Below are 27,747 nucleotides of genomic sequence, written 5' to 3'. Positions count from 1 at the left end.
AAATGTCTGGTAATCACCACGGATATAATCCACTACAGCAGCTCCTTTTACTTAAAGAAGTGACTACTTTCGGCATCTTTAATTTTGTTTCATTTTCTTTTCAGTTCCTTCGGGTGTTCAGGGACTTACTGTCAGCAATTCAGCCAGAAGTGACTATTTGAAGGTGTCTTGGCTACATGCCTCTGGGTCTTTTGATAGTTATGAAGTGATCATTAAGAACAACAATGATTTCATCCAAACAAAAAGTGTCCCGAAGGATGAAAATGAATGTGTATTCACTAACCTGGTCCCAGGGAGGCAGTACAGTGTCACAGTCAGCACAAGAAGTGGGAAGTATGAAACCAGTGAGAGGGTCTTTGGCAGAACAAGTAAGTAAATACCCCGGAAGCATCCTGAGATACTTAAGAATTTTATTTACCATATCTTGTTCTTAAAATTTGCTTTTCCTAAGGAACTGAATGAACAGTTGTAGCTCAGGAATATGGTCTTGAGCTGTTTTCTATACTTTGTTATGATCTGTTAAGAAGTACTGATAAGTTTTCCTTTCATTTCACCTCTTCAGTGCCAGAGTCAGTGAAGGAACTGACTCTTAGTAACAGAAGCACAGAAGATCTGCAGGTGACTTGGTCAAAGGCTGAGGGTGATGTTGATAAATACGAGATTCAGCTCCTCTACAATGATATGAAGATCTTCCCACCCATTTTCCTTGGGAATACTGTCGAGGAGTGTTGGTTCACAGCTCTGACTCCAGGACGTCTATACAAAATTCTTGTCTTGACAATCAGTGGAGATGCACAACGTGCTACTTTCATAGAAGGCCTGACAAGTAAGAAGTAATGCGGTGTTTAGAACTCGTGTTGGGACATTTCTAGCAGAAAAATGATGTGAAGAAAATCAAGGCTGAACCATGCTCTTATTTGAGCTCCTGTAGCACGTCATCAACATGGGAGATCTCACTGAAAGCCACACTAGTGCATCAGCTAACTTGTGCTGTCCTTAATAAACAGGTGTCACAGGCAGCAGTATTGATTGTTGGCGGATAATCTGATTTACTGCATAGTAAGGGTATTGAAATGTCAGTGTTAGGGTTTCTGTTATTCTCATGCATGCCAGTTTTTTGCTTAGTATCTCTAGCTAAATCAGTTAAGCTATTTTACAACTCTGTTTACATGCCTGCATAGGTGAGATTTTAACTGCAAAATGGCTAATTAAATGTACATAGAGGGCTGTGATTTTCCTGGATGTCTGTGAAGTATCATTGTAAAAAGAGGGAGCTTATCCATATAGCAGAATGTTAAAGCATTATATTTTTTTTCTTTTTAACCCACTTACTTTTTCTTTATGATTGCTATAAACACATGGAGTTGCTTTTCTGCAACATCACAGTCCTACACAAATATTTTCAGCTTTACTTGTGTTTACCCATGAGTGCAATTACTTGTAAATGCTCGTTGTACTCTGAAGCATTTGTTTATTGTGGTTATATAAAAAGATAGGACTCAAAAACTCGAATGAACCAGGAACTTGGTGAGCAGGTGTCTGTGTTCTTTTTTATTTATTTTCAGTTCCAAGTGCAGTGAGAAACATTCACGTTTCACCTAATGGTATGACAGACAGCCTGAAAGTGAGCTGGACACCTGGAGGTGGAGATGTTGATTCCTACACAGTGACTATATTTCAGCAAAACCATCAGCTTGATTCCAGGAGTGTCTCCAAAGATGCCTCTGAGCACACGTTTCGTGATTTGGAAGCTGGGGAGCAGTACCGGGTGGTGGTGCAATCAAACAGCGGTGCCTTACACAACAGCTTAGCAGCTTTTGGGAGAACAAGTAAGTTCCTTTTGAGACGAGGACCAAGTACTGCTACATCTTCCCAGAAGCTACTTGGGTGTGACTCCATTAATGCCAATGAGAACTGTTGCATGAGTAGCTTTACCCTGGGTAAATGTGCGTAGGATTCAGATTCACAGCCCAAAGTATGTCTTTGTAGGAAGAACCAAATTTCGTCGCTACCTGGTCTTGTGCCTGTATCCATCCAGTACATGCATCTGCAAGACTCACTGCAAATACTGTGTGCCAGCATTGGTCAAGATTGCTAAAGCAATATGATGCCTGCTTGTCAGGGAACAAAAGCAGTGGAACAATTTGTTTCAAATCCACCTTCTCTGTTATGTACCAAAATGTTTGCTGTGGCCTTAACTTTTGTGCAACAGTGGCTAGTTCACATTTCCTATTTTCTGCCACTATTTTAAGCCAATTTACTACTTCTTTGTTTTTTGATTCTTTTCCATATATCTTTCTTGTCCATTTTGGCTAGTCAGTTTTTGTTCATGCTCAGTCTCCCTCTTTTCATGATAATTCAAGTGTATATTTTGCTCTTTGTGCCCACCTCAGATATGTGTGATGTTCCGTAGCTGTATCTATGTCTAGGAATTATTTACTTACGCAAATATGTGCATAGACACCCATCTCTTTTCTCGTGAATGAGCATATGAATTTATAAAGATAGTCTCTATTAATTACTCAGAATTGTGTACTGTGTGGTCCATATTTCATCTGGTAATGTTCACCTTTAATTGTTGCTTCTAGTTCCCGCCTCTGTCCAGGAATTATTAGCTGACCATGCTTACAGCAGTCATTCCTTGTTAGTAACCTGGCAGAAAGCTCCTGGTGTAGCTGAAAGATACGACATTCTGCTCTTGAATGAGCAAGGAGTCCTTCTGAGCAACAAATCAGAGCCAGCTACTGCCAAACAGCACAAATTTGAAGATTTGTTACCTGGCAAGAAGTACAAGATACATATTTTGACAGTCAGTGGTGGACTCTTCAGTAAACGAGCAGAAACTGTTGGCCGAACAGGTAATAATAATATCTCAGTTTAGTTATAGTTCCCTCAGTATGATATTATTGAATATGTGAATCAGCTGTGTATCTTATACTGAAAATATTTTGCTAAGAGCATCTCCAGCTTCTTATGCACCATTTTTCCTATTGTATGCTTCATACGTATATCTGAAAATTATTTGCCTAATAAGGTAGTGAATAGACACCTTGATGCTTATTCTTGCATTTATCCTTCTTTTCAGTTCCAGCAGCTGTCACAAATCTGAAGGTCACAGAGAATACCACTGACCAGCTGTCCTTCAGCTGGACCACCTCACAAGGGGAGCTTGACTCATACGACATCTTCCTGTACAACCCAGACAAGTCCCTTCATGACAGGATTTCAGGAGAGCAGCACCTTCAGCATTGTTCATTCCAGAACTTGAGGCAAGGCAGGATGTATCGAATGGTGATTGTTACCCACAGTGGAGACCTCACTAATGAGTCGTCTGTCTTTGGGAGAACAGGTAAGGACATCTAAGAAAATCCATCTCCAGTGTGGTGCTCATGAGAGTGATGCTCATGCTAGATTAGGGCAACTGTTAGACGCATCTATATTTCCTTACATATGAGTAGCATTAGACAGGTGAGAGGAAAAATTCTAAGCAGTTTGTTTACAAAAGGAAAAATGTAGCAGAAAAGTGTATTATCTGCACAGTAGTCACAGAGTTCTGAGGTCAGGAGATGGTTATTGCAGTGTGTGATGTGTAAGACACCTGTCTTCTACCCAAAAAGCAACTCTAGTCTGTGAGAAAGGCAAAAATACAAAGAAAGTAGGATTAGTAGAGAGGACAGTCTACCAGAGAAATAAAACTTGTTTCCCATGGGAAGTAGTGGCTGCAGCTCCACATTTGCTCAGTAACATGTGGGAAGCAGTTTCCTAAGCAGCTATAGTAGACCTGACTTCTGTGAAATCTTTCTTTATCCTCTGAGCCACTGTATAAATAATATCTGTGTACCACTGCTTCTGAACAGCAGCAGGCTTTCAACTGCCTCAGAATCTGATGTTTCCGGGTGGATACTAACTAGGAGAAAGCTGCTTAACATCTGCAAAACCATCTGTTAGGAACATTTCCACCCCTTTTTGGGACAATGGAAGATCCAAATAAGAAAGCAAACTGTTGAGATATACTTCTGATGCTTCCTAGGGTTTTGGCCAACTGTGGTGTCTGTCTAGATTGCTGCATGGCTGTCATTATGTGAAACCGTTGTATCTGTATATAAGGATAAGGTCTGTTTTGCCTTGTTGTTTCTCCTCTACAAGGATGTTCTCTGTGAAGTAATATCCATCCTCTTTTTTCAGCACCAGCTCCGGTTGTTGGTCTCAAGGCATCCAACAGAAACCAGACAGACAGCCTATGGTTCACCTGGGGTCCAGCAGCAGGAGATGTTGACTTTTATGAGGTCAATCTTTACAACCCAAATGGGACACAAAAAGAGTCATTGCAAGGGAAAGACCTGAAAGAGTGGCAATTCCAGGAGCTTGTCCCTGGCAGAAAGTACACTCTGGTTGTGGTGACTCACAGTGGTGACCTGATCAATACAGCAAATGCTGAAGGAAGAACAGGTAAGACCCAAAAGCTCTGAAAATTTTCATTAGTCAAATCTGTCAGGATTCATATCATTTCACAACTACGCAACGGCCATTTTCTGTGGAATTATTTGTTATAAGTGTTACTAAAGATCTAAAAGGTAAAGAATATCCGAGAGGGTACTAAACCTGTGATTTTGTTCAGCACCGTTTTTCACAGAATCACAAGATGGTTTATGTTGGAAGGGATTCCTGGTGCTCAAACCATCTTGCTCAGGCATTGCCACCTAGAGCAGTTATTTCTTTCAAAGTCTTAGGAAAACATGATGGTTCTGGAAGGTCAGAACATCAGCACAGTTGCAGCAACTGGCTGTGTACACAGGATAACATCAACCATTTTGTGATGCATGAAGAAAATAAGAGGTGTTTCATCCTCTTTGTCTTGCGTAAAAGTTTGGTAAGAATCTGTCTCTTATTTTTCTTTCTATTTTATTTTTGTGTAGCACCCAGCCCTCCTAACACTGTGTCGTTCGCTGATGTTGCAAACACTTCTCTGTCAATCACATGGCTGGGTCCTCCAGACTGGACAGACTATGATGATTTTGAGTTGCAGTGGCTCCCAAAGGATCCCCTCACAGTATTCAATCCTTACAGCAGCAGCAAATCAAAAGTACGCATCATCTATGGCCTGAGACCTGGAAGGCTCTATAAGTTCAGTGTCAGAACGGTCAGTGGTGACAGCTGGAAGACATACAGTCAGTCACAGTCTGAGAGTGTGAGAACCAGTAAGTAATTATATCCATTGCACCCTAACACTCAGCTGGAGAAGTTGCAAAGCTGTTAAGTCTTACTAGTTCCTTTCACAGTCAGTAATTTCCATTAATAAATTCATGAGTGACTGGCGATGAATTCTGCTGAACTCTAAAATAAGCCCTAGCTTTGTGCAAGGTCAAGTGTTTAAAGATTGAAAACAGGCGTGCATTTACAAACGTCACATCCAGAGCGGAGCTGTTTGGTTGCAAAGTCTGAATCAATCAGTTTCAGGGATAAAATAAGGCTGAATAACTAAACTTCTCTGAAGTAGCAGAACATTGAAATCATCAGTTTCTGAACAATCAGAGAGGGAAGATGAATGGAACCCTGCTGTACTATATTTAAAACTGGAAGCAGAGTGTTTCATTGTTCTGCATTTCTGGCAGTTGGTGCTTGTGGATCTTCATCAACTCCAGCTGTCTTTAGAAACCACCGTTAGTAGTGGACTCATTTGTTGAAGTGACCTAGAATTGTAAAAATAACAGCCCTGGAAACTTTTATGTCACATGGGGTCACACATCACACCAATGTCTACTAAGCTGAATAGCTCTTTAGACTTCATTCATTATAGTAATTAAAAATGACAACATAGTTTTCATCTGTATTTGACTGCTTAAATGCGGGTAGGTGCCCACCATCTGAAGGTGAAATCCCATTTTTGATACATGTTATGTTCTATGATACTCCAGTATTACATGGACAAAGCATACTTCTCTGGTATGTTTTAGTAATAAGGATACACTGCATCCTATCCAGCCAACCATATCAGTCATAAAATCAGTACTGACTGATCCTCTTAATCAGGTGTAACCTCCAAATGAACTGCAACATGGTACTAGAAATCCATTGCTTTGCAGTGTTTCTCTTAATAGTGAAAATAAACAGAATTGCTTGCTGAAGTTTTAATTACTGAAGCTTCATAAATCTACTGAGGCCAATGCCACTAGCTCCAATTTCAGATGGCTGAAATGGGTTAGGCTGCCTTGCCTAATAATCAGAAAGTGCATGTCTGTGGGAGAGACGAATTCTGGCTCTTGGCCTCCTGCTCTGATTATGTGGTTGATGTTGAATCTAGGGATGCTACCCGAGCCATGGGGTGAGTGTTTGATACCAGTCCCTTTTCTCACTGATATTTTCTCCACATTTCTGTAGAACCAGACAAGATTCAAAGTCTTCATTGTCGGCCCCAGACTTCTACTGCCATTGCATGTTCCTGGACTCCTCCTGATTCTGACTTTGATGGATATAGTGTGGAGTGCAAAAAACTGGACACTCGGGAAGTGGAATTTTCTAAAAGGATAGAAAAAGACAGAACTCTGCTCAATATAATGACCCTTGTTCCCCACAAGCGCTACCTAGTGTCCATCAAGGTGCATTCTGCAGACATGACAAGTGAAGTAGTTGAAGACAGCACCATCACAATGATCGACCGTAAGTGGAATGCTGAATTGCTGTGAGAGGAGGCAGTGAGCAGCAATGAGTCACTGCTTGTGTTGGTTAGAAGTTGAATTCTATGATGGCCGGTGCATGGAACACTCAGTTAGAACTCTTAGCTCTACCCCAAGGAAACACAGCTCTTCCTAAAAATTACAGCCTGGCTTTATAGATTTAAGAGGCTTAACTAAGCACCACAAAAACATGTGAATTTTTGATTCTTTTTCCTGTCTGAAACCTTTTGAAGTTCAGCCACCTGCTTATGTGTTTGAAGTGTTTTTTCTGTACATGCAATCCAATTGCAGTGGAACAGATTTTTAGGTGATTCCACAGTGTAGACTCTTAAAATCCCTGCTACTTTGCTTTGCTGTTTAGTTCTGCTGTGCCACTATTTAAGGTATAGTTTTCTATCATACAAAGAACATTTCCTGAAGAAATTCTACAATCAGTCTGCAAAATGGTATTCTGTAGTTAAATGCTGTGTCTGACAGTGCTTTTCATTTGGAAAGGGAAACAGAAATTTAGGTGCTTAAAATAGGTAACTTCCTGTAGTGAGTGGGCTAACGGGCTTCCATATACCTGGTTTAAACTTGTGTCATCTTCAGCAGCTACAGGTTCTGATTTCATAGATTTAGCAGGACTTTAATGCATTTTCAAGTGGGTTTCTGCAGGAATTCCTACTGAGGAGCTGCCACTGTGATTACAGTTGACTCACCATTGGCTTGTTTCATCCTTTGGCAGTTTCCCTGTGGGAGGTGAAGACATTTTCTTGACTGCAAAAGAATAGAATGGAGGCTTGGGTCCAGTCATCTGAACTTTATTAAGAATTGCCTTTCCTTTGCTAGGTATAGCTCACAGCAAATACATAAGTAACGATTTTCCTTGTTTTTTCTTTACGTTTTTTGTTTCATTTCTCAGGTCCCCCTCAGCCACCTCCAGACATACGAGTAAACAAGAAAGAGGTGCTGATTACCAAATCCTCCATTAACTTTACTTTTAACTGCAGCTGGTTTAGCGATACTAATGGAGCTGTGAAGTACTTTACTGTGGTTGTCAGAGAGGCTGATGGTAAGTATCACTTAATACCGTTCTCTCTATAGCCTGTATGATTTACATGCAGATGTACACCCCTATCACTACACAGCAAAGTAACTTCTTATATAGTTGCTGACTTTCACTGAAAGTTTATGGCTCCTTAGCCTGGAATTTTAAGCATTCAGTCCTCCTCTCGGAAGGTTAGTAGCATCTGCAGATCCTAGCCAGAAGCAGTAGTTAGGTTCTGTGCTCTAGGAGATGCTCTCATGTAAGATCAGAAAGTTTTCCCATGTTGGATGACAGATGCCGTTGATAGAGGACATAGAATAGCCTGCCTTGCTATGCACAGATCTCAAAAAGTAGTTCAGTTGTAAGGGGGAACACTAAGACAGCTCTTGGAAAACCCCAGTAAGCCATGCAGAGAAGGAAAAAGTAACATGATTCAGGTAGAGTTTGCTTACTGAAGAATATGACTTTACATGCAGAACAGAGCAGAAATTGTCCTTGCAGTATGTATGTAAACCTCCTTTTCTGTAGTTGACCTATATGTGGCAATGCAGATTGATTTCTTGACAGTTAATACAGGCTTTAGAAGCAGCTTCATGTGTCAGTATGCTGGTATTTTATGATTCTTGATATAGTTTCTTAAGATCTCTGTCTGTTCTATGATTCTGTGATCAGCCCTCAGGTTAAAAAAAAAAAAAAAAAGAAAAAAAAAAAGAGGAAATATTTCCACTGTCTACTTGGTTGAGCTTGAGCAGTTTATAGAGCTCTCATAGAAAGGGACTGACTACTCATTGCCAAGCTTTGGCCTACTTAAGTCTTATGCATGCTATTGCTAGTTCTCTTTCAGCAGACTTCTGTCATTTCCTATGTATTTTTTCTCTGCATACAGTAGACCACTCTTGTCAATTTGTGGGATATTTTTTAACTTGCCTTCCCTCCAGGAAAGCCTCAGAAGTTGGATAATAAGGATTTGGTCCATCAACACCCTGAATTTCTAATACTGCATTGCGTTAATGGCTGTGATATGTAAACCTTCTGTCTTTCTCTGCACATCATGTAGGCAGTGAAGGACCAAAACCCGACGAGCAACACCCATTACCTTCTTACCTGGAGTACAAACACAATGACTCCATACGCATCTACCAGACCAATTATTTTGCCAGTAGATGTGCTGAAAACCCTGACAGCGACTATAAAAGCTTTGACATTAAGCTTGGAGGAGAAATGGAAAATCTGGGAGGAAAGTGTGATCCAGATCAGCAAAAATTCTGCGATGGACCCTTGAAGCCTCGGACTGCTTATAGGTGAGACTAATGTTGGTAATTGTGCTCTGTCACATTATTAGGCACAGTGCTGAGTGTCTGACACACTTGAGCTTCTGAAGATTAATAACTGGGCCGTATAATGTTCCTTGTGTTTCATGGCATAATTTATAAAAGCTTTATCCATGCTCCATTCCATAGATACAAACCATACTTTCACTAGAGTGGGAACAGTACCGTTAATTACATATAGCGTGTTTGTTTATTTCCTTTTGGTTAAGACCTTTCCTATAGTTAGTAAATCCCTCTTTAGAAACACTAAGTCATCTAAGTCAGAAGATTACATAACAAGAGAAGGCAAGAACGCTGCATAGAATTTATTTGTCACTATGTACTCACACAAGTCCTTTGGGACAAAGTAGAAAATTGTGCAGGTTGTTGTAATCCATGGCACAGTCCAGAGGCTCCAGAGCTAAGACTGGGTGAGCTGTAGGATATAGAAGAGCACTACTGCCAAGACCAAGCAGTTGGACAGGCTATGAAAACAAATGTGAACTCCAGTGCATCTCAGTCTCACCCTTCTTTCAGGCAAACACTCTGCCAAAAGATCTGCATGATGCTTACCAGACAGTGACATGTACAGAAGGCACATGCCAGGCAGTCTGTTGTCAATGGAAAGTCTTTAATCATCTCTAAGAGACGGGTCATTTCTTATCTGAATCTCTTATTTTTCCACAGTTGACTCTGAACATCTGATAAACTTAACTAGTAACTGTAAACTGAACTGGGTATTTTTTTTTTAGGATCAGTATACGGGCTTTTACCCAGCTCTTCAGTGAAGACCCAAAGGAACTTCCTCAACCACTCTTTGCAGACACCTTCTTCTCTTTACCAATCACTACGGAGGCAGGTTAGTTTCAAGCTTGCTTTTCAGTCATTGTAGCAAGTGATTATACATTGCAACTCAAAACGCTCTGGTATCCAGAACTGCTTGCAAGGATTTGTCATGCAGTGTCCTGGAGTCTGCTTTGAAACAAGGAGGAAGCCATGGCTTATCCCTGGCCCTTATTTGCCATGAATAGGCCATTAAATTGAAAATTAAAAGGTCTGCTTGGTAGAGCTGCTGACAGCAGAGGAAAAGGTGAATGCTCAGCGATGCTGTCGTCAAGAAAGCTTTGACATACCAGAAAGTTGAATTCCTACATGATGGAGCTGTGCTTTCTTTTGCTGTGGTTGGGAATGAAAAGTTTTGCGTAACATTTAGAAAAAATTAGGACAGAAAACCAAGGCCTAGTTTAGTTGTTCAGACACTTTGAATTTCCTTTAATTTAACCATTTCCTCTAGCTAATAGCAGTAACATATTCTCTGGGCACTGGTGATTTTTTGATTCTTCATGTCTTTTCTTCAAAATGTGTAAATACACTGTTTTGTTTCTAGAGCCTCTCTTTGGAGTTATTGAAGGTGTGAGTGCTGGTTTGTTTCTCATTGTGATGGTAGTAGCTGTTACTGCTTTGTTTGTCTGCAGACAGAAAGTTAGGTAAGTAGAGTCCTTTTATCAGCCTGTTATGAAATCAGGTTAAACTATTTTGATATAAGAAATGCAGTGAAATAATATCTGTACACACTAACTATAAAATGAATGACTTAATAAATATTGAGAGCTGAATATATTCTTTATAGGAGATTGAAATATCCACTGATGTTATTAAGAATCATCTTGTAAAGGATCCCTGCAACTTCTTGTTTTCAGTAGGAGTCTGAATGTTTCTGAAAAATAAGGCTTAATATGCAAACTCAGTATCTTGTGTAAAAAAAATGAAATATTTCTAACCATTTTATATGGGAAGTTCTTGGAACTATTCATTTAGACTTTGTTATTTCAGTTCAAAAACGTCATGGAATTTTAGCATGACACTACTTCTGTGTTCATAATATCAGTTCAAGCTTTTCAGTTTCCTGTTGATTATTGTTGTGTATTTCACTTCAGAGATGAATTTTAAATAGCAAATTTTGAATACGTTTTTAAAAAGCAAAATATTGTCTCAACTTTGAAAAATGTTTTATCTGTTGAAACCATTTTGCATGATTGAAAGAGATGCAACGTTACTGGTAGGAAATAGGATGCTGTAAGGCGAAATAATACAAAAGATGGCAATAATACAAGAAGGATGGTGATAGATATCCAAAAGGTTATGTATAGGAAAAACTCACCAATATGGATGCCTTCAGTCTGGGTGGAAAATGCTGAGGCTGGTTATACAACCTCCACAGAGGAGCAATCTCCAAGAAATGCTGCCTTAGTGGTCAGCCCTTAAATGAATTCTAGGAGAGGTGGAGTCAAGCTCCACCCCTTGTGGAAGCACAGCTGAATTACCCTCACCTGTGCTCCTGCAGCTGACCCAACACTTGTCTCAGCTGATTAATCAGAGGTTCAGGCTGTGATTACCAGTCTCCCATACAGACGCCCTCCTTAATGATAGTCTGTGCTGGTACCAATTCAGATGAGGAACCAGGTCCTTCAGCCTGTGCTCATGCATGCACCCCACATTACTGGAATTTAAGAAAACCGTGCCAGAGCTAAAAGCAATGCCACAGGGTCAGAGCCACAAATCAAAACAGACGTAAAAGTTCCTTTCTTCCATCTCACTACTTTACGTCATACTGTTGGCAGCTCTTAGCGGTACTGCATTGTAACAGTAAAACAGAAGTGAAAATATCTTATTGTTTTGTTCCAGTGATGGCCATGAGAGACCTACAGCAAGGCTGAGCATTCGCAGGGACAAACCACTGGCGGTCCATCTGAACTTGGGACAAAAAGGGTAACATCAGCAGTTTTGTTTCTAAGAGCAATATTTTGACATGACATCATGGATGAGCAGCCCAATTTTGTCGCTCACTGATAAAGTGTTTCTTTTTCTTTTAATATTATTTCTAGGAGCCGGAAAACTTCCAGGTAAAAAGAAAAAAATAACACTTAAAAAAGATAGTTGAATAAATTAAGACTGTGATTCATCGTCTGATTTTCTCCCTCCTGTTGAATATTTCAGTCCGATCAAAGTCAGTCATTTTGAAGCACACTTCATCAAACTCCAAGCAGACTCCAACTACCTCCTATCCAAGGAATATGAGGTAGGAACCAAATCTAGACAAAGGACCTTACTTTATGAGGGCATGAGGTGGTTGAATCAATGGGTTCATGCATTTGAAAGACCTGTTTTTGTTTGTCTCATGCAAAACAAAGTAAGTTTCAGAGTTTTGCTTGAACTCCACTTGTCGTAATACCAGCTCTTCATTTAGCACAGCATCTGTCTTTCCCTATCCATGGCCTCCAGGGGCTGATAAGTACCTTGTCCCCCTGTGTCACATCCTTTAATTATTTTCAACTGACATTTTACTTCTGATTTTTCTGCAGGACTTAAAAGATGTGGGTCGAAACCAGACGTGTGACATAGCACTTCTGCCAGAGAACAGAGGGAAAAATCGATACAATAATATATTGCCTTGTGAGTTTTAGGTTTGGTTGTTTAATTTTACATCACACCAACTACTTTTCACTTTTTTTCAGTGAGCCTAGTGAAAAAGAGAGTGCAGCCAATCCTTTCTCTCGTTACTGTCAGAGTTGAAATCCCTCTGCCAGCTTAGGTCTTGGTGCTTAGAGGCATATGACATTTGGCCTCAGATGGCTTCACACACCAGTAATTCCATTTTGCACTAGAGATGTAGTGACTGGTACTATGTCTAGAGAGAAAAAGCTCAAGCTTTACAAGCATTTAGCAACTGCTAATAACAAGGATAGGAGAAATAACACTGAAGTTGTATACGTAGGGGATATCATCCCTTCAATGCCGACAGCCATGTTGACTCTGTTTCTTCTTCAGAGGTCAGCAAACCTGCTGTGCAAAGTAGAGCCAGTGTGCTGCTGGACTGTGGGACACATACATGAGATTAGCTCTGTTCTTTTGGGGCAGGACCTGTTACTGAAAGTTGCCCCCTTTAGTCTTCTGTCCAGCGGTTTTGGAGGTAACAGATTCTGTGCATGGAGGAGGAGCCCTCCTAGATGAAAGAGGCAGTAAAGATATAAACAGTTGTTCTTCTGAAGTAGCCATCCATAAAAAATCCCTGTAGTAATCACACCAATCCTTTCACAAATGCACTTCTTTAAATGGGAGAGGGACTGAAAATCAAAACCCAGCCGTAAGCATCTTGTATTCAATTTCTTCCTAGATGATACATCAAGAGTGAAGCTTTCCAATGTGGATGATGACCCTTGCTCAGACTACATTAATGCAAGCTATATACCAGTAAGTGACTCAAGGATGTTATTTTACAGTCCTTCCTTAGTGATTATTTGCCCTTCATCTAAAACTGAATATGCAGCTGGAGGCTTAAGGCCTCCCTTTACCCTTCATTTATTCATCTTAGCTGGAAGCCTGAGAACTTATTTTGTGGGTGTGCTAAAAGGCTCTGTCTGACTGCCATTAAGTTAGCTTTGAGTGATTCAGCCAGCACTCAAGGACACTTTCTTAGATTCCTATAGTTATGTAAGATAGCAGGTCTAATTGGCCAAGGACACATTTTCAAAGGTCACTGATTTTATACACTGTCCACAACAACTGTAGCTATCACTGCAGGTGGCATCCTCAGTGTGAAGCTGCAGCTCATCCTGACAGTGCTGGCACCTTGTTAGATGCTGAAACTGGCCAAGGTTACAATAATGCCATTTACTAGAGAGTTGATTGATAATAGCAGTAGCTTTAACAATATAAATTTCAAGCTAGAACTCAGCTAATTTATTAAAAGCATCAGAAATAAGACTAAGATTCCTGCTAGTTCCAAAATAGCTTGATACTGTGCTGGACACAATTTGGCAATGCAAAGCTTTGACTGTCACAAAAGGAATAGTATCTATATACAATTCTGCAGTCTCCTCCTTCTCTCTGATCCCACCAGCCTTCTGCTTTGAGGTCCAAGGCAATAATTCAGCTCTCAAAGCTGTTGTCCCAGCAAGGGCATCATTGCTGCAGAACCCTGGCTGTAATCCTGTGGCTTGTTCAGTTGCTGGAAGATCTTTTTTTCTGCCTTTATGGAAACTAATAAAGTTTTCTTTTCTTGCAGGGCAATAATTTCCGCAGGGAATACATAGCAACTCAGGGCCCTTTGCCTGGCACTAAAGATGAGTTCTGGAAGATGGCATGGGAACAAAATGTGCACAATATTGTCATGGTAACCCAGTGTGTTGAGAAGGGCCGGGTGAGCAGTGACTTTTCTTTATCAATAAGGACTTAATTATTGCTGTTTTAAAATTCAGTTTATAATGTCATTATTAATGCTTTAATATTTACTATATGTTTATGCTTATTATTTGCATCACGCTGATGCCAAAGGTCCCACTCAAGGTATACAGATGCAGGCCAGGCAGCGAGCCATCTCTTGCTGCACCTTACTGGCTCATGGTGGGACCCCAATGTCACATCTCATAAGGAAGCAGGGAAGCATATACTGGAAGCCTAGTTCTCATCTTTGCAGAGCTCTGGGAAGAGTTGTCACAGAAGATAACGTGGCATCCAGAAAAAGACATTAGTGAAGCACTTCCTGTTCCCCCATCTCAAACACTGGTGATGAAAACTCGCCCTTTTTGATTCATCCAAGTTCTTTCCCATCCCAGTGCTGGTCTGTTGAGCTGACAAGGCAGGAGGGAAAGTTGGTCTCTTAATTCCATTGCTGCTAGAGCTGCCTTTCATATACTCATGGAGAGCTTCCATTTTCCAGATGTCTACTGGAAATACAATGCAGTAAAGATGAAACATCCTATGATATTCCTAAAGTGTGTGGAGGATAACCTCCTGACACAGGTGGTGAGGGAGTTAGCTGGGCAAAGTACCCAGTTTGCATGCAGGGAAGGGCTTGAGGATTATGTGGTTGTTGGAGGATGCCTTGGGCACAGTGATCATGAAGTGATAGAGTTTTTGATCCGTTTTGAAGTAAGGAATGCGGTTAACAAAACTACTGCTTTGGATTTCCAGAGGGCAGACTTTGCCCTATTTAGAGACCTGATTAATGGAGTCATACCCAGGGCTCAGAACTGGCACCAGTTTCGTTTAACATTTTTTATTAGTGATCTGGATTGAAGGAATCAAGTGCATCCTTAGTAAGTTTATGGACTAGTCCAGGTTAGGCAACACTGTTGATCTGCTCTGGGAGGTAGGAAGGCTTTGCAGAAGGATCTAGATAGGCTGGATCAAAGGACCAAGTCGAATTGTATGGCATTTAACACTGCTGCCTAACAGCCAGCTGAACATGAGCCAGCAGCGTGCCCAAGTGGCCAAGGCAGCCAATGGCATCCTGGCCTTCATCAGTAATTGTGTGGCCAGCAGGACTGGGACATGATTGTTTCCTTATACGTGGCACTGGTGAGACCTCATTTCAAGTACTGGGTTTGGGTTTGGGCTCCTCACTACAAGAATAACACTGAATTTCCTGAGCATGTGCTGAGAACAGTGAAGCTGGTGAAGAGGCTAGAAAACAAGTCTCATGAGGAGCAGCTGATGGAACTGGAGTCTTGAGACTGAAGAGGGACCTCACAGCTGTCTACACCTACCTGAAGGGTGGCTGCAGCAAGGATGCTGTCGGTCTCCTTTTTAGGTGACAAGTTATTAGATATGGAAAATGGTCTCAAATTGTGTCAGAGAAGGTTTAAATTGAGCGTTATTAAACATTTATTCATAGAGAGGGTGGTGAAGTATTGAAATAGGCTGCTGGGGAAGTAATAGAGTCCCCATCCCTGGGGATAATTTAGAGACGTGTGGACATGGCATTAAGGGACATTGTGGAACTTGGTAGGTCAGGTTGATGTCTGGATTTGGTGATTTTTCAAGGTCTTTTCTAACCTAGATGATTCTTCCTACATCCTAAGGCGCAGGAGGTCTGAAGTCTGCTCCTGCCAGTGCTGTATTAAAGCCTTGTTTCCAACTGTCATTGACAATGAATCAACCTTTTTTCCATGTCCCTGCAGGTAAAGTGCGATCACTACTGGCCCCTTGACCAGGATTCCTTGTACTATGGAGACCTAATAGTTGAGATGCTGTCTGAGTCGGTGCTCCCAGAATGGACAATACGAGAGTTTAAAATCTGCAGTGTATGTTTCCATTCATCTTTTTTTTTTTTTTTCTTTTTATATTTTTAACTGACTTTAAAAAAAAAAAAAATGCAAGGCTAAATTAGGAAGGTTTCTTCTGCTGTAGCGCAGCCACATCATGTCCAGCTCATCTCTGGTAGTAGCTGTAGCATTCTGTAATTGCTTGGAGGCTGTGTGTGCGTGTCCTCATCTCTTGACTGTTCTGATGACCCACGCCTTTGTACCTCAACAGGAGGAGCAGCTTGACTCAACGAGGCTCATTCGGCACTTCCACTACACTGTGTGGCCTGATCATGGAGTGCCAGAGACCACCCAGTCCCTGATCCAGTTTGTCAGAACTGTAAGAGATTATATCAACAGGACCCCAGACACGGGACCAACTGTTGTGCACTGCAGGTATGTGCAGCTGCAAGAAGTCAGCAGCACAGAGCCTTTATGCAGACTGTTGGGAAGATCCCAAGTATTCAGTCACACAACCTGAGAGATGATCAATGGGCATAGATTCCCAAGTACCTCTGAGCAATGTTCCCAAGGCACATAAAATCACTCACAGTCTTATCCTGGAGAAGCCCCAGAAACTACTGTGTATTTTGGGATCCACTGGAGAGCACTTCAAAGTTTCAGCAGCTGCAATTGCTCTTATGCTTTATGCATTCTTAAATTGTCTGTGTGCTGCTGGCTGTGGCCCAACATCTGGATCACAAGAACATGTTCTGAACAGGATGTATACCCAAGGATGAGTCTGGCTACATACAGATGTTGAGACCAACTGGCATATCCTTCCTTTTCTCTCTTCCTCTCATCCTCTTATTTCTTCATTATGAGAATGGTGACACACTGAAACAGGTTGTCCAGAGAAGTTGTGAATTCTCCATCCCTGGAATCATTCAAGGCCAGGTTGGATGGGGCTTAGGGCAGCCCAATCTAGTGGAAGGTGTCGCTGCCCAAAGCGGGGAAGGTAGAACTAGATGGTCTTTAAAGTCCCAGAGGTGCCAGTTGACCAGGAGGTTCTCATTCTGGAAATCTGAGCTGTACAAAAGTATTTCATGTGTTGATCCACCTCCATTTAAATCTGGGTTGCTTTCTTTTTCAGTGCTGGTGTTGGCAGGACTGGCACATTCATTGCACTGGACCGACTTCTGCAGCAACTGGATTCAAAGGACACCGTTGACATTTATGCAGCAGTACATGATCTAAGGCTCCACCGGGTTCACATGGTTCAAACAGAGGTAAGTTTTGGATAGCCTACAATGCACCAACACCAGCTGCATTATTAAAGCACTTCACAGTTGCTCCACTGTGAAGTACTTGTTAGATACATCTAGAATCTCTATTTCAGTGTTATTTCCATTGGCTCGTACAGCAGACACAAGCCCAAACAAGAGGTAGCAATTCTTCCTGTAGTCCCTTAGCACTGTACCAGTATGACTCCATCAATGTAATGCAGCAGACACCTAACTGCACGTTGTTATTACAGTGTGCAGTAAATGAGCTCTGAACAGAGAGAACTCCTTTGGGTATGGGGTGAGAAGATAAATGTAAGATATGAAGATGTAATGGGGAAAAGGAATGGAGAATGGAAAAATTAGGTGTATATAATTTTAAAACTCTAGGCACTGTGACCTTGTGGCTTTAAAGTGTGCTTTTTATTGAGCTGCTCTGTCCATTTTCATTAATGGTATTGGAAAAATTGATCAGGTTTCTAACATACTGCGCAAAAGGAAGTACATATATTCTACAAGTGCAGAAAAAGTGTTTGGGAATTCTTTCTGTGCTTTTAAAAATGCAAGAGAATCACTTTACATTAATAGCAGCTAACCACTTAGGAGCTGACTTAATGAAGGAGAGTTGTGGAGGCAGTCTTTAGATTTTGTCTGAACTGTTAATAGAGCAATCAGAATGTGTTTGATGGATCTGCCCGTAGCTCGGTACTAATGGAGCTCTTTCTTGTAATTTGGAAACAAGTGTATCAGTGGCTGAGCTTCCTGGTAGATATGAAAGTCACACAAGCGTAGAGGCACCGCTGGGAATGTAAAGATTTCCTGGAACTGTTTAAATGACAGAACACCTCTTTGAAGGGAGACAGCTTCTCAGTCTGAGCTTGGCATCCTCAGAGGTGAATCCATTTCCCCTATGTTGCCACCAGCCATAATCAGCAAGGCAGATGCTGGCTTTCCAAGAGCCAAAACACCAAGAAAAATACACAGAGAGATAGCTACATTTCTTGTGGGGAAAAAAAGATTGAAGATGTGGGAGAGGAAACACGTGCTTATTGAGAAATTATGTCTTTGAGGTAGGGTAAGAAGCACAGGTAGCAAGAGGATGAAGGGAAGTGGCTTTAAACTGAAAGAGAGTGAATTTAGACTAGATACTGGGAAGAAATTCTTTACTGTGAGGGTGCTGAGACACTGAACAGGTTGCCCAGAGAGGTGGGTGCCCCTCCCTGGAAGCACTCAAGGCCAGGCTGGATGGGGCTGTGAGCAACTTGGTCTAGAAGGAGGTGTACCTGCCTATAGCAGGGGGTTGGAACTACTTAAAGGTCTACTACTTAAAGATACTACTACTTGAAGGTCCGCACATAAATTATGCAAAGCATTCAGAGTAGCAGCTGCCCAGCATAGCATTATGTCAAACTATGCCTTCCAGTTGATAAAGCTTTCGGTCATGATACATTCAATCAAAATGTGTTTATGTTGAATTATATTTTAATGATGCTATTTTTAAAAACAGATTATGACAGAAGCCTACTGTATTGTCACAGTGAAAAGGAGGTGAACACTAGAAGTATATTCTCATCTTTAACACTGCTCTTGATTCAGTCTGAGGGAATCAACCTGTAGTTACTTTTCCCAGGGTGACTTAAAAATGTACGTATATATTTTGCAGTGTCAATATGTGTATCTACATCAGTGTGTGAGAGATGTGTTAAGAGCCAGAAAACTTCGCAGTGAACAAGAAAATCCTTTGTTTCCAATATATGAAAATGTGAATCCCGAGTATCACAGAGGTAAGTGGAAATTTAACCAATTATAGAATATTTCAAATTTAACAGATCTCTAACAGGGGGGCAAATTTCCCAGTTCCTCACACTGATATTTGTTCTCCTCTTGGATGTTCATTTCTTCATTGTTTTCTTGTTACTCTTAAAGTTCCATCAGCCTCATGAGGGACTTACCAACCATGTGTCTGCAACTTCAACTCCTTCATTAGTAGCGATGGTTGGACGTGGTGGTCTGGAAGGTCTTTTCCAACTTAAATGATTCTGTGAAGTATTTATAACTTCTCTTGCTGCTCTTACTTGCCCTCGTGGAGTGATGGGGAGACTCTCACACTTTACAGTTCCAATGCTGTTGGGTGAACTGAATCCTTTCCTGATGCTGGCTTTCTGCTTTACCTTCAGTGTTTATGCCACCTACTTTTCAGCATACCAAGGCTGCTTGGAATTCCTGGTCTCCTCTGTCATCCTTTATGTTCAGCTTCTGTTCTGTATATTCTCCACTTTCCATTGACTGTGTAGGTGTTCTGAGGAAACTTCTACTTGTCTTCATGGGTTACGTAGGTTGTGCTCTTTTCCACTCCCACAACTCTCCATCCTTTCGGGCTCCTTTTTCCTACCCTATATCCAGTTCTTTGGAAATAACAATTTAGAGCTACACTCACAAAGGCATTTGAGTGTTGTAGAACCCACGTATACCTCACTGCCTGAAAACCCTCAAGCCATTTGGGTACCTAGGCTTCCTCTTAAGTTTGAGAAAATAGTGCCAAGAAATTCAGTCTTGCTTCCCAGTGAAAAACAGAGGAATTAGCTGTGGTCGCGTCTTAGCTACATCTTGAGGCACCACGGTCCTCAATGACCAGTTGGAGAGCATAACAGCTCTGAGTCACACTGCAAGATTAGATTTCTTTCGTGGCTTTAGGGAAAGGATGATTACTGCAGACCCTGACATGTACTGGAGACAGCGGATCACATACCCTGTTCCTATGTTGGTAAATATTCTTGAAATGTTCCAGTCATAGATACAACCCATGCTTCCCATTATAGCCAATAGTGAATGAAGGTCTGTTATGTTCCTCAAGAGTGTCCTAAACATCAGGTTGTTGGATATTCCTAGGAAGAGGTGGATCTTGCAGGACATTACAGTCCTGCTGGCCTAAACTGAGGTGTGGTGAAGAGTTCAGGTGGCTGTTACTGCTAAGGAGAGGCTGGGGACAGAGCAGAGCTACTATTGGGATGTCATCTTCCTGGAGTCATTGCATCAGCATCTCCTACCCCAGCCCTGACCTACTGGGGCAGCAGTAGCAGGCCTGGCACTAGCACAGTCCTTCACCTCCTGCGCTCATGGGTGGAGGAGCAGCCCGGAGAAGTGAGCAGAGGTGGCCTTTGTCTCTCTGTAGAGCTCATCCCTAACAGCTTTTGAGAAGTTTTCAGGGTCAGACTGCAGGGTCACAGTAGCTCTTCAAAGCTGGACGGTAAAAATTAAGGTTATAGGATGAGGAATCAAAACAGGGTTTGTTTTAATCTAGTCTATAGAAATCAGTTATCAACAGGCAGACCAAGCTTGTTGGAGGCTAAAGACTGAAGTAACTGGAGTTTTCAGCAAGCTGGGAAGCACTGGCAGAAGATGAGATCAGCTCTTGAGTGGTCATGTCAGCCACCATCCAGCACTGCTGCTCCACAACCACCTTTCAAAGCACTGTAGGCAGAGATGACATGAAGCCACCTGTGTTGTTTTGTTATTTTCTGATCCCAGTACTCCTTTCTTTCAGATGCTGTTTATTCAAGGCACTAAGAATGTTACAGAGACCTGCTTTTGCGACCACGTGTGTTAAGTAGGGGTTTGTTTGTTTTTATATTTGTATTTCATGCACTAGAAAGGTACCAGACCTTTCTGTTGAGACTGTGTATTATTTATTGGTCTGGTGTTTTTTTCTTTAAAGATATATAATTTAAGTGTAATAGATATTAATGTATATAATTGTATTTTGGCATTATGTAAATATGTATTTTTTTCTATAATGTTTATATTAATATTAAGCTTCAGATAATACTATTTTTTCTTATCACAGTTTTTTGTAAACTGTTCTACATAAACTATTTTAAATTGCTTTGGGTAACAGGGCTGCTGCATTTGGGGCAGGTTACGTATTGACATTTAACACACAGAAAAATCCTACAAGAAGAGCCTCATTAATTTTTTTATTAATTAGTTCAGTATTTCTGAGGTGAAATAAGCTACTATTAAGAAAGGGAACAGTGGTCCTGTCTAAGAATTACAATGCTACTCTACACTTCAATCTTACTGCTTCTGAAATGGGTGAAATCCATACAACTATGACATATCTTTTACAGCACTTGACAACAGCCAAGTATAATAGAGTCCACCTCACTAGAAGCATCTATTTCAGTGACATAGCAAAAAAATATCAAACAACACTTGCTGCCCTGAAGTCTGGCTGACTTGCCCCACACACACACTTGGAGGGGAACGGGTCACTTTCTGATTTCTTCACCCTGGTTTGAGAGAGCAGAATCAGAGCACAGTGTGTGACTGTGCATTTTTACTTGCATACAATTAGAATAAGAAAGGTGTTCAAGAAAATTCCTTGTACATTAATCTTAAGAGATCTGTAGGGATGTTGAGGCTCTCAAATTGATTGAAACAGTGATGTACTGTGACTGCTTAACAATGAGGGTGACTGCAAACTTACTGAAATAAAGACCTACAAAGATATATATACCACACTTTACACAACTGGCTTCAGCCTAAAGCTGCTTGCAACAGAGCTGCATGAGCTCCTTCAAGGGCCCTTTGCTTGCACAGAGGGAAAGCATGTCTGCACAGGACTCCCTTGCTTTGATGTTACCTGATGTCACCACTACGAGGGCAGATGGTATAGAAAAAGGCTCATTTGTAACCCAGGGAATGCAGTCTCACAGGATGATTAGCTCGCTGTGCTAATCATCAGATGCACTCAGAGCATCCTGTGATTAGCAAGAAGTGTAATCCAGGAGCACCCACCAGGTGTCCTGCCCAGTCAGGCAGTTTAGGAACATCCTCTTTCCTCTGCCAAAGAGGCTTCTTCTTCAAGGAACTGATCTGAACACTGTTCAGCTGTTCTTTGTCTTTATAAAACGCTCTTCAGATAAATAGAAAAGAGGCAACACACGGTTCTTCTTCACAAGAAGGAAGCGCTTGTTAGTTCTCCTTTCATCTATCTACCCATTCACTACCTAGAAAAAAAAAACACCATACCCTGCTGCTGGAGACAAGTGCTTAGATTCCACTTCTATTTTGGAGAGAAATCAGTATTTCTGAGGGCCTCCAGAGAGCCAGCAATACATCTAAGCTAAGTGCCTCAGTCGGAAACTGCTGCGACTCTTTGACAAGACTACTGTGACTTTGCCATGATTTAATGGAGCCGCACTCTCCCTGCAGTAGGAACACCTGCGTGACGGTGGGTGAAGGAATCCACAAGGTTTCTCTGACAGAGTTTTCTTAAATGGTCCCAAAACAGAACCAGAAAGACTGCACACTTCGTGTAACTCAGGTTTTCCTGCAGAGAAGGGCACATCCTGATAGTGCCTCTTCCTTCTTACTGCACCTGGAGTCTCATCATTTCTTGACTAAATACCCTCAGGCGAAGCAGAAACCAGCTTTGTTTTTTACCATCGTTCACATCTGCTCAGAACGTGTTGGTTCATTCAAGCTCTTAGGGAGCTCTGTCTGAAAATGCTCCTCATTCCTCTTGTGCATCCCTCTTGGCCCTCACATGAACTTCAGTGTTCACCACCCGCAGTGGGATGTGAAGAAGAAGGGAACAACATCACAGTGGAAGCCCCTTTCACAAAGGGAAGCATAGGCAAAAGCACAGAGAATGGGGCAAATTTAATGCAGGCCTTCTCTGTTTCTTTTGCTATGTAGACTTTATGTTACCAAGGTCAAAAATATGGCGGCTTTAGACTGATTGTTGGCTCTACTAATAACAGCTGAACTTTGGGCATCATGAAAATTGCTTTTCTGTGACGTGCACTGCATTAGTCCCCTCTTTTTGCAGCAGTAGCTGAGGAAAGGAGATCGTGTTACTCACCAGCAGTGCAATTACACTGTTGAGTTCATAGCAAATGCACTCTATAAATTATCTCACCCTGTATATTACTGTGTCATTTTTTTATGCTGAGGGAAATGGAACTGGCTCGGTAATACATGATTGGATGGCAGAAGTCTGGTTGCATACTACTGCGTTTCTGTATTGTTAATTGTTTTCAGAAGGTCATGCATTGTTCTGCTCTTTATTTGAATGCTTAGTTACCAGCACCTAGAGTTTGCAATTCCGCACCCAAAACGATGATGTCATAGCAAACTGTTCATTTTGTCTTTTCTCTCAGCAAATAATTGACACGGCTCACAATCCTCTTCCTCCTCATCACTTCTAAGTAAGAGGGTGGGTGACCTTATGTACTCTGACACAGTGCTTTTGAACAGCTCCTGCAAGAGATGTACATACACCTTACAGCTCTGGTTCTGCTTTCTGGTCAGTTCTGGCCATATGAAAACCAGCGTTAAACAACTGAGAATAAGTAAAAAGTACATATGTAGCATTTTTTAATATGAGACAGCTACTTATCTGTGTAATTCATGATATTTACTGTGCCTGTAAGCTAAATAACAGAACCAAAGGGAAATGGTTCATGTAACAAGAATGGACTTGAAGGAGCCTTTGTCCTGCACAAAGACAGCTCTTAAGGAAAAAGGCATTCTCTGACAAAGAGGATGTTGCTGTTTTGAACATCCGTGAATGATGTTCAAAGTTCCTTTCTTGACGTTTCCCGTTAATAATGTTATAAAGCAAGGCTGGTGTTATTGCTGATCCATAAGCTAAGATTTGCACACTCGGAGCCCAGTCCTGTGAATCTCCTCATTGTCCACAAAGCTACCTGAGAACTTCTTGGATGAAAGTCAACTGGAATGTTAGTCTGAACAATACCATGCAATTTCTGAAGCACTTGTAGGGTTGGGCTTTCAGTTTGATTCGAGTTTTGTTTTTGTATCAAAAGTTATTTAATAATGAAAATATATATATATAATAAATGTCTTTAATCTGTGCAATAAAAGTACAAGATCCACTACCGATCATAGAAAAGAAGTAGATTTTGCATAGCTGGAGTTGGTAAATGATATTTTTTGTTACTAATGGAACACAAAAGTGAGTGAGAGAAAGGCATACTGTGAAGATGTCATAAAAGTGCAACTTTATACGTTTTTCTCTGCTGCTATGGTTATTTATACAGCTTATATACGTGCCTGAAATTGCCAGAAATATTACTTTATGCCGTGATATACTATGAATTTCATTTCACTTGTAGAACGGGAAAAAAGAATGTGTGAGCTTTACATTTATATTACGCATTGTACATGATTATCTGTGCTTGGACTTAGAAAGCAGAAAGTTAAGACCTGAACAGATAGAAGTATGAGCACACAGCCGTGCTCCTCAGCCTGGGAGTTAATATGTGGACTAAAGGAATGAGAGCAGCAACCATCTAATCACTATGTTAGCGTCTCTTCCCAGGGCCGCGGTGCAGAGAAGCGCATCTGACATTCAGAGATAGAGCTAACTTGACTAGCTCTCCCAAGCTGACAAAGTTAAACTCCTGTCCCGTTGGGATGGCCAGTGCCAAGGGGTCTGTTGGGATGGCCAATGCCAAGGGGTCTGTTGGCACTGACCTCACAGATCAACAGCTGGTTCAGAGTGAGGTGTTTATTAAGACTGGTGGGAGATACTGGAGACTGGGGGCTGTCTGCATTTAGCAAATGCTGTGGAATTTGGGCACGTGGTGCTGGTAGATTGAAATGCATGACTTTGTTGGTTCTTGTTTTATTTGAAAGCTAAAGGAATTCTGTAAGTGACATCAAGTAGCTAAATGTATATTGCCCTTAGCAGGGCTCACAGATTAAAAAGAACCCGGTTTTGAAATATGGCTTGCCGTAAATTGTTTGCCAGTGCCTGGAATAAAGTGACTGAAAAATTCTTCAGCACATATTCCATTCTCATCTGCTATATAATTACTTAGAGTTGTGTTCCTAACAAACACTGGGTGAACACAGAATTGTGCTACTCTTGTCAATTTAATTTATGCATTTGTTAAGTATATTTTTATATTTTTAGCTACAGTCAACAGAACAAATATATTTGAGTGTATTTTACACATTTTTATAAGCAGTTCATGAATAAAACATTCATTTAAAAAATCACATCCTCGTCTTCTGTGTGACTGCCTCTGCATTATGGATCTCGTTGTCCTGCTGCTCAGAGGAAGGTCTTAAGTGAGTTTGATTTCAAGTGAGATGGTCTTCAGAGAACATTAAATTCATCAGTGCAGCCCACACAGAAGAAAGGCTCTTCTGTTCTGTTTTCAGAGAATAAAGGAACCTGAAACTAAAGGGGAGACCCGTGGCGTTATGGATAAGAAAGGCCACGCTTCCTGGGAAGTCAAACACAGACCAGATGGCAGGTAGTAAAGCCACCAGAATAGATGTGGTGTGAACTCAGCTACACTGGAAAAAGGCAGAGTAAAAATAATCAATCAGATGCAGACACTAAAGTGAAGGCAGTCTGAATGCTGCACACAGCATGGCTAGGGAGGAAAATGTGATGCAAATAACCAAGAGATACAGAGAGGTGCATGTGTTAATTGGGGGCATTTCTCTTGCTTGTCACTGACTGAATCTGCAGTAATGAAACCAAATAGGAGAAATGATGGGTACTTGAAAGTGTAATAAAGACTCAGCTAATGTCCAAAGTATCAAACAGATCAGTAAAGATGTGCTCAAGACACCAAGCATAATAAATGCCAGCATTCTGTTACCTTGTCACTGCATCTAAAAGACATCTGGAGCCAAATTGTTTGCAGGAGTCCAGACCGGCAAAACTGAAATGGCAAACAACTGGAATTAATGAATGCCCTACAGATCTGTGCTAGGAAGGTTGGGGAACACCAAAAATATCCAAGGAGTCTGTTTCTCTGCAAATTTCCTCAATAGAAATGAGGAATCAGAGGATTTTGTTCATGTGATCAGGTCCCCTTTGCTACCAAAATCCCACTGCACCTTCAGGTATCCCCACAGCAAATGGAGAGTCTGAGGCAGAGCCTTCACTAACAGCTTTCCTTTACAGACACCTCCGCACCCTGCCCTCTCTTGTGCTTTTCCCAGTAATTAAACTGTGCAGCTGAGGAAAAGTGATTTGGAAACAGATGGCATTCAAGATGCTGTAGGAAACAATGGTGCATTTTAAACTTCCACAGCAGATCTGCAGGCAGATTTGGGAGGTATTTGGGCCTTGAAGCAGCTGAACTTCAAAACCTGCTTGTGCAACAGCCTTAAACCAGAAGAAATGAGGACCCCCTCTTTGCTGTGACAGCAAATCCCAGACAGGCCCCTGCTCCAAGCCCATTCTCTTGCTTTCCTCTTTGCCTTCACGTTTATGAGCACTGCGCAACTTGATGAGGTGAGGAGCAGCTGTACACAGCCCTGCTGGCACAGCACCATGCAGTGGGAGCCCACCACTGCCTCCCAGTGAGCGTATTTCCACACCAAGCTGGAGGACATGTTCAGAGAGAATGATAAATTAGGCATAAAGAGTTTAAGCCACCCAAAACTGGAAACTGGGATCCCCGCATTTGTGTCCATCTTGGCTGCTGTTTGATGGCACAGCCCTGCACACAGGTTCAGCTGCTTGTGAAAGAGCTGCTCACCTCCTGGGATGCGTGGAGACTTTTACAGGCCAATTAAAATCTCTACTTGAGAGAAGCTATTAATAATAACAGTGCTGCCAGCCTTCTTCCTCACCCAAGGACAGAGCAAGTTTTAATACAGCACATTTGCCAGAAATGCACTCTCCTGAAAGGAGAAGCAAATCCTTCCCTGCCAGGAAGGCTGCAGCACTTCTTGTGTGGGTCTGTTCTGCACATTTCATAGGGTGCAATGGGTACTACTTAAATCAGAGGGCCAAATTATCACAACACTTCTGAGCTACATAATGAGCAATCCTAATAGCAATGCTTAACTTGGCAACGCAGTCTTCAAGGTTACGTAGTGGAGCACAGAATGTATATCAAATAAAGCGATCTGCAATCTGTCTTTGCAAAATAAATATGATACTAATCAACTTGGCATTTTGCTTTGTGTTTTGCATTTTCATCTTGGCTATCAATAAAAGCAACCTTGAAAGTGCAGATTAAGGAGTGTTAGGCAGGAGTGACAGAGAACAACGCAACAAGGAGGGGTGCGAGTTGGTACAAATGGTTGTAGATCATTTTAAAGCTAATTACTGAGGGACACAGCTCAGTGTGTGTGAATACAGAATAATGATGAGTTCAGTAAACCTCTATGGCACAATATGTGTGAGAGTGTGTGTGTACCTGCAGAAAGGCTGCTGCTTGGGAGGGTACATACAGCAACCCAGCAGCAGAAGGGCAGAAAGCAGCAGCGCCCAACCCATAGAATCACACACAGAATCACACACAGAATGGCTTGGGTTGGAAGGGACCTCAAGGATCATAAATCTCCAACCCCCCCCCGCCAAAGGCAGAGCTGCCAGCCTCCACATCTAATACTGGATCAGGCTGCCCAGGGCCCAATCAACCT

At 41.6% G+C, this 27,747-nt stretch overlaps 1 protein-coding gene across 4 annotated transcripts in view; it reads left to right on the top strand.

Moving 5' to 3' along the window:
• Window positions 1–25,353, top strand: part of PTPRB (protein tyrosine phosphatase receptor type B) — a 59,110-nt gene extending 33,757 nt beyond the window's left edge. For 3 of the 4 annotated variants that reach the window (XM_015855961.3, XM_015855978.2, XM_015855969.2), the window contains 23 exons: window positions 105–368; window positions 563–826; window positions 1,566–1,829; window positions 2,589–2,858; window positions 3,086–3,349; window positions 4,186–4,449; window positions 4,917–5,198; window positions 6,379–6,657; window positions 7,579–7,728; window positions 8,762–9,005; window positions 9,767–9,873; window positions 10,402–10,501; window positions 11,700–11,783; window positions 11,900–11,917; window positions 12,012–12,093; window positions 12,377–12,467; window positions 13,189–13,265; window positions 14,080–14,214; window positions 15,977–16,099; window positions 16,332–16,495; window positions 17,193–17,328; window positions 18,986–19,106; window positions 20,867–25,353. In XM_015855961.3, the coding sequence (XP_015711447.2) occupies window positions 105–368; window positions 563–826; window positions 1,566–1,829; window positions 2,589–2,858; window positions 3,086–3,349; window positions 4,186–4,449; window positions 4,917–5,198; window positions 6,379–6,657; window positions 7,579–7,728; window positions 8,762–9,005; window positions 9,767–9,873; window positions 10,402–10,501; window positions 11,700–11,783; window positions 11,900–11,917; window positions 12,012–12,093; window positions 12,377–12,467; window positions 13,189–13,265; window positions 14,080–14,214; window positions 15,977–16,099; window positions 16,332–16,495; window positions 17,193–17,328; window positions 18,986–19,106; window positions 20,867–20,889 (3,806 nt within the window). In that variant the 3' untranslated portion in view covers window positions 20,890–25,353. Of the gene's footprint in view, window positions 1–104; window positions 369–562; window positions 827–1,565; window positions 1,830–2,588; window positions 2,859–3,085; window positions 3,350–4,185; window positions 4,450–4,916; window positions 5,199–6,378; window positions 6,658–7,578; window positions 7,729–8,761; window positions 9,006–9,766; window positions 9,874–10,401; window positions 10,502–11,699; window positions 11,784–11,899; window positions 11,918–12,011; window positions 12,094–12,376; window positions 12,468–13,188; window positions 13,266–14,079; window positions 14,215–15,976; window positions 16,100–16,331; window positions 16,496–17,192; window positions 17,329–18,985; window positions 19,148–20,866 lie in introns of those variants that run through there. The other variant, XM_085536809.1, reaches the window with a different exon arrangement.
• The last annotated feature ends 2,394 nt before the right edge of the window (window positions 25,354–27,747 follow it).

Source organism: Coturnix japonica, chromosome 1, assembly GCF_054131305.1.
Source record: "Coturnix japonica strain WE chromosome 1, WE-NBRP24, whole genome shotgun sequence".
Taxonomy (NCBI): domain Eukaryota; kingdom Metazoa; phylum Chordata; class Aves; order Galliformes; family Phasianidae; genus Coturnix; species Coturnix japonica.
The sequence above is the reverse complement of the archived record's forward strand: the minus strand, read 5'-3'. Positions and strand labels throughout refer to the sequence as shown.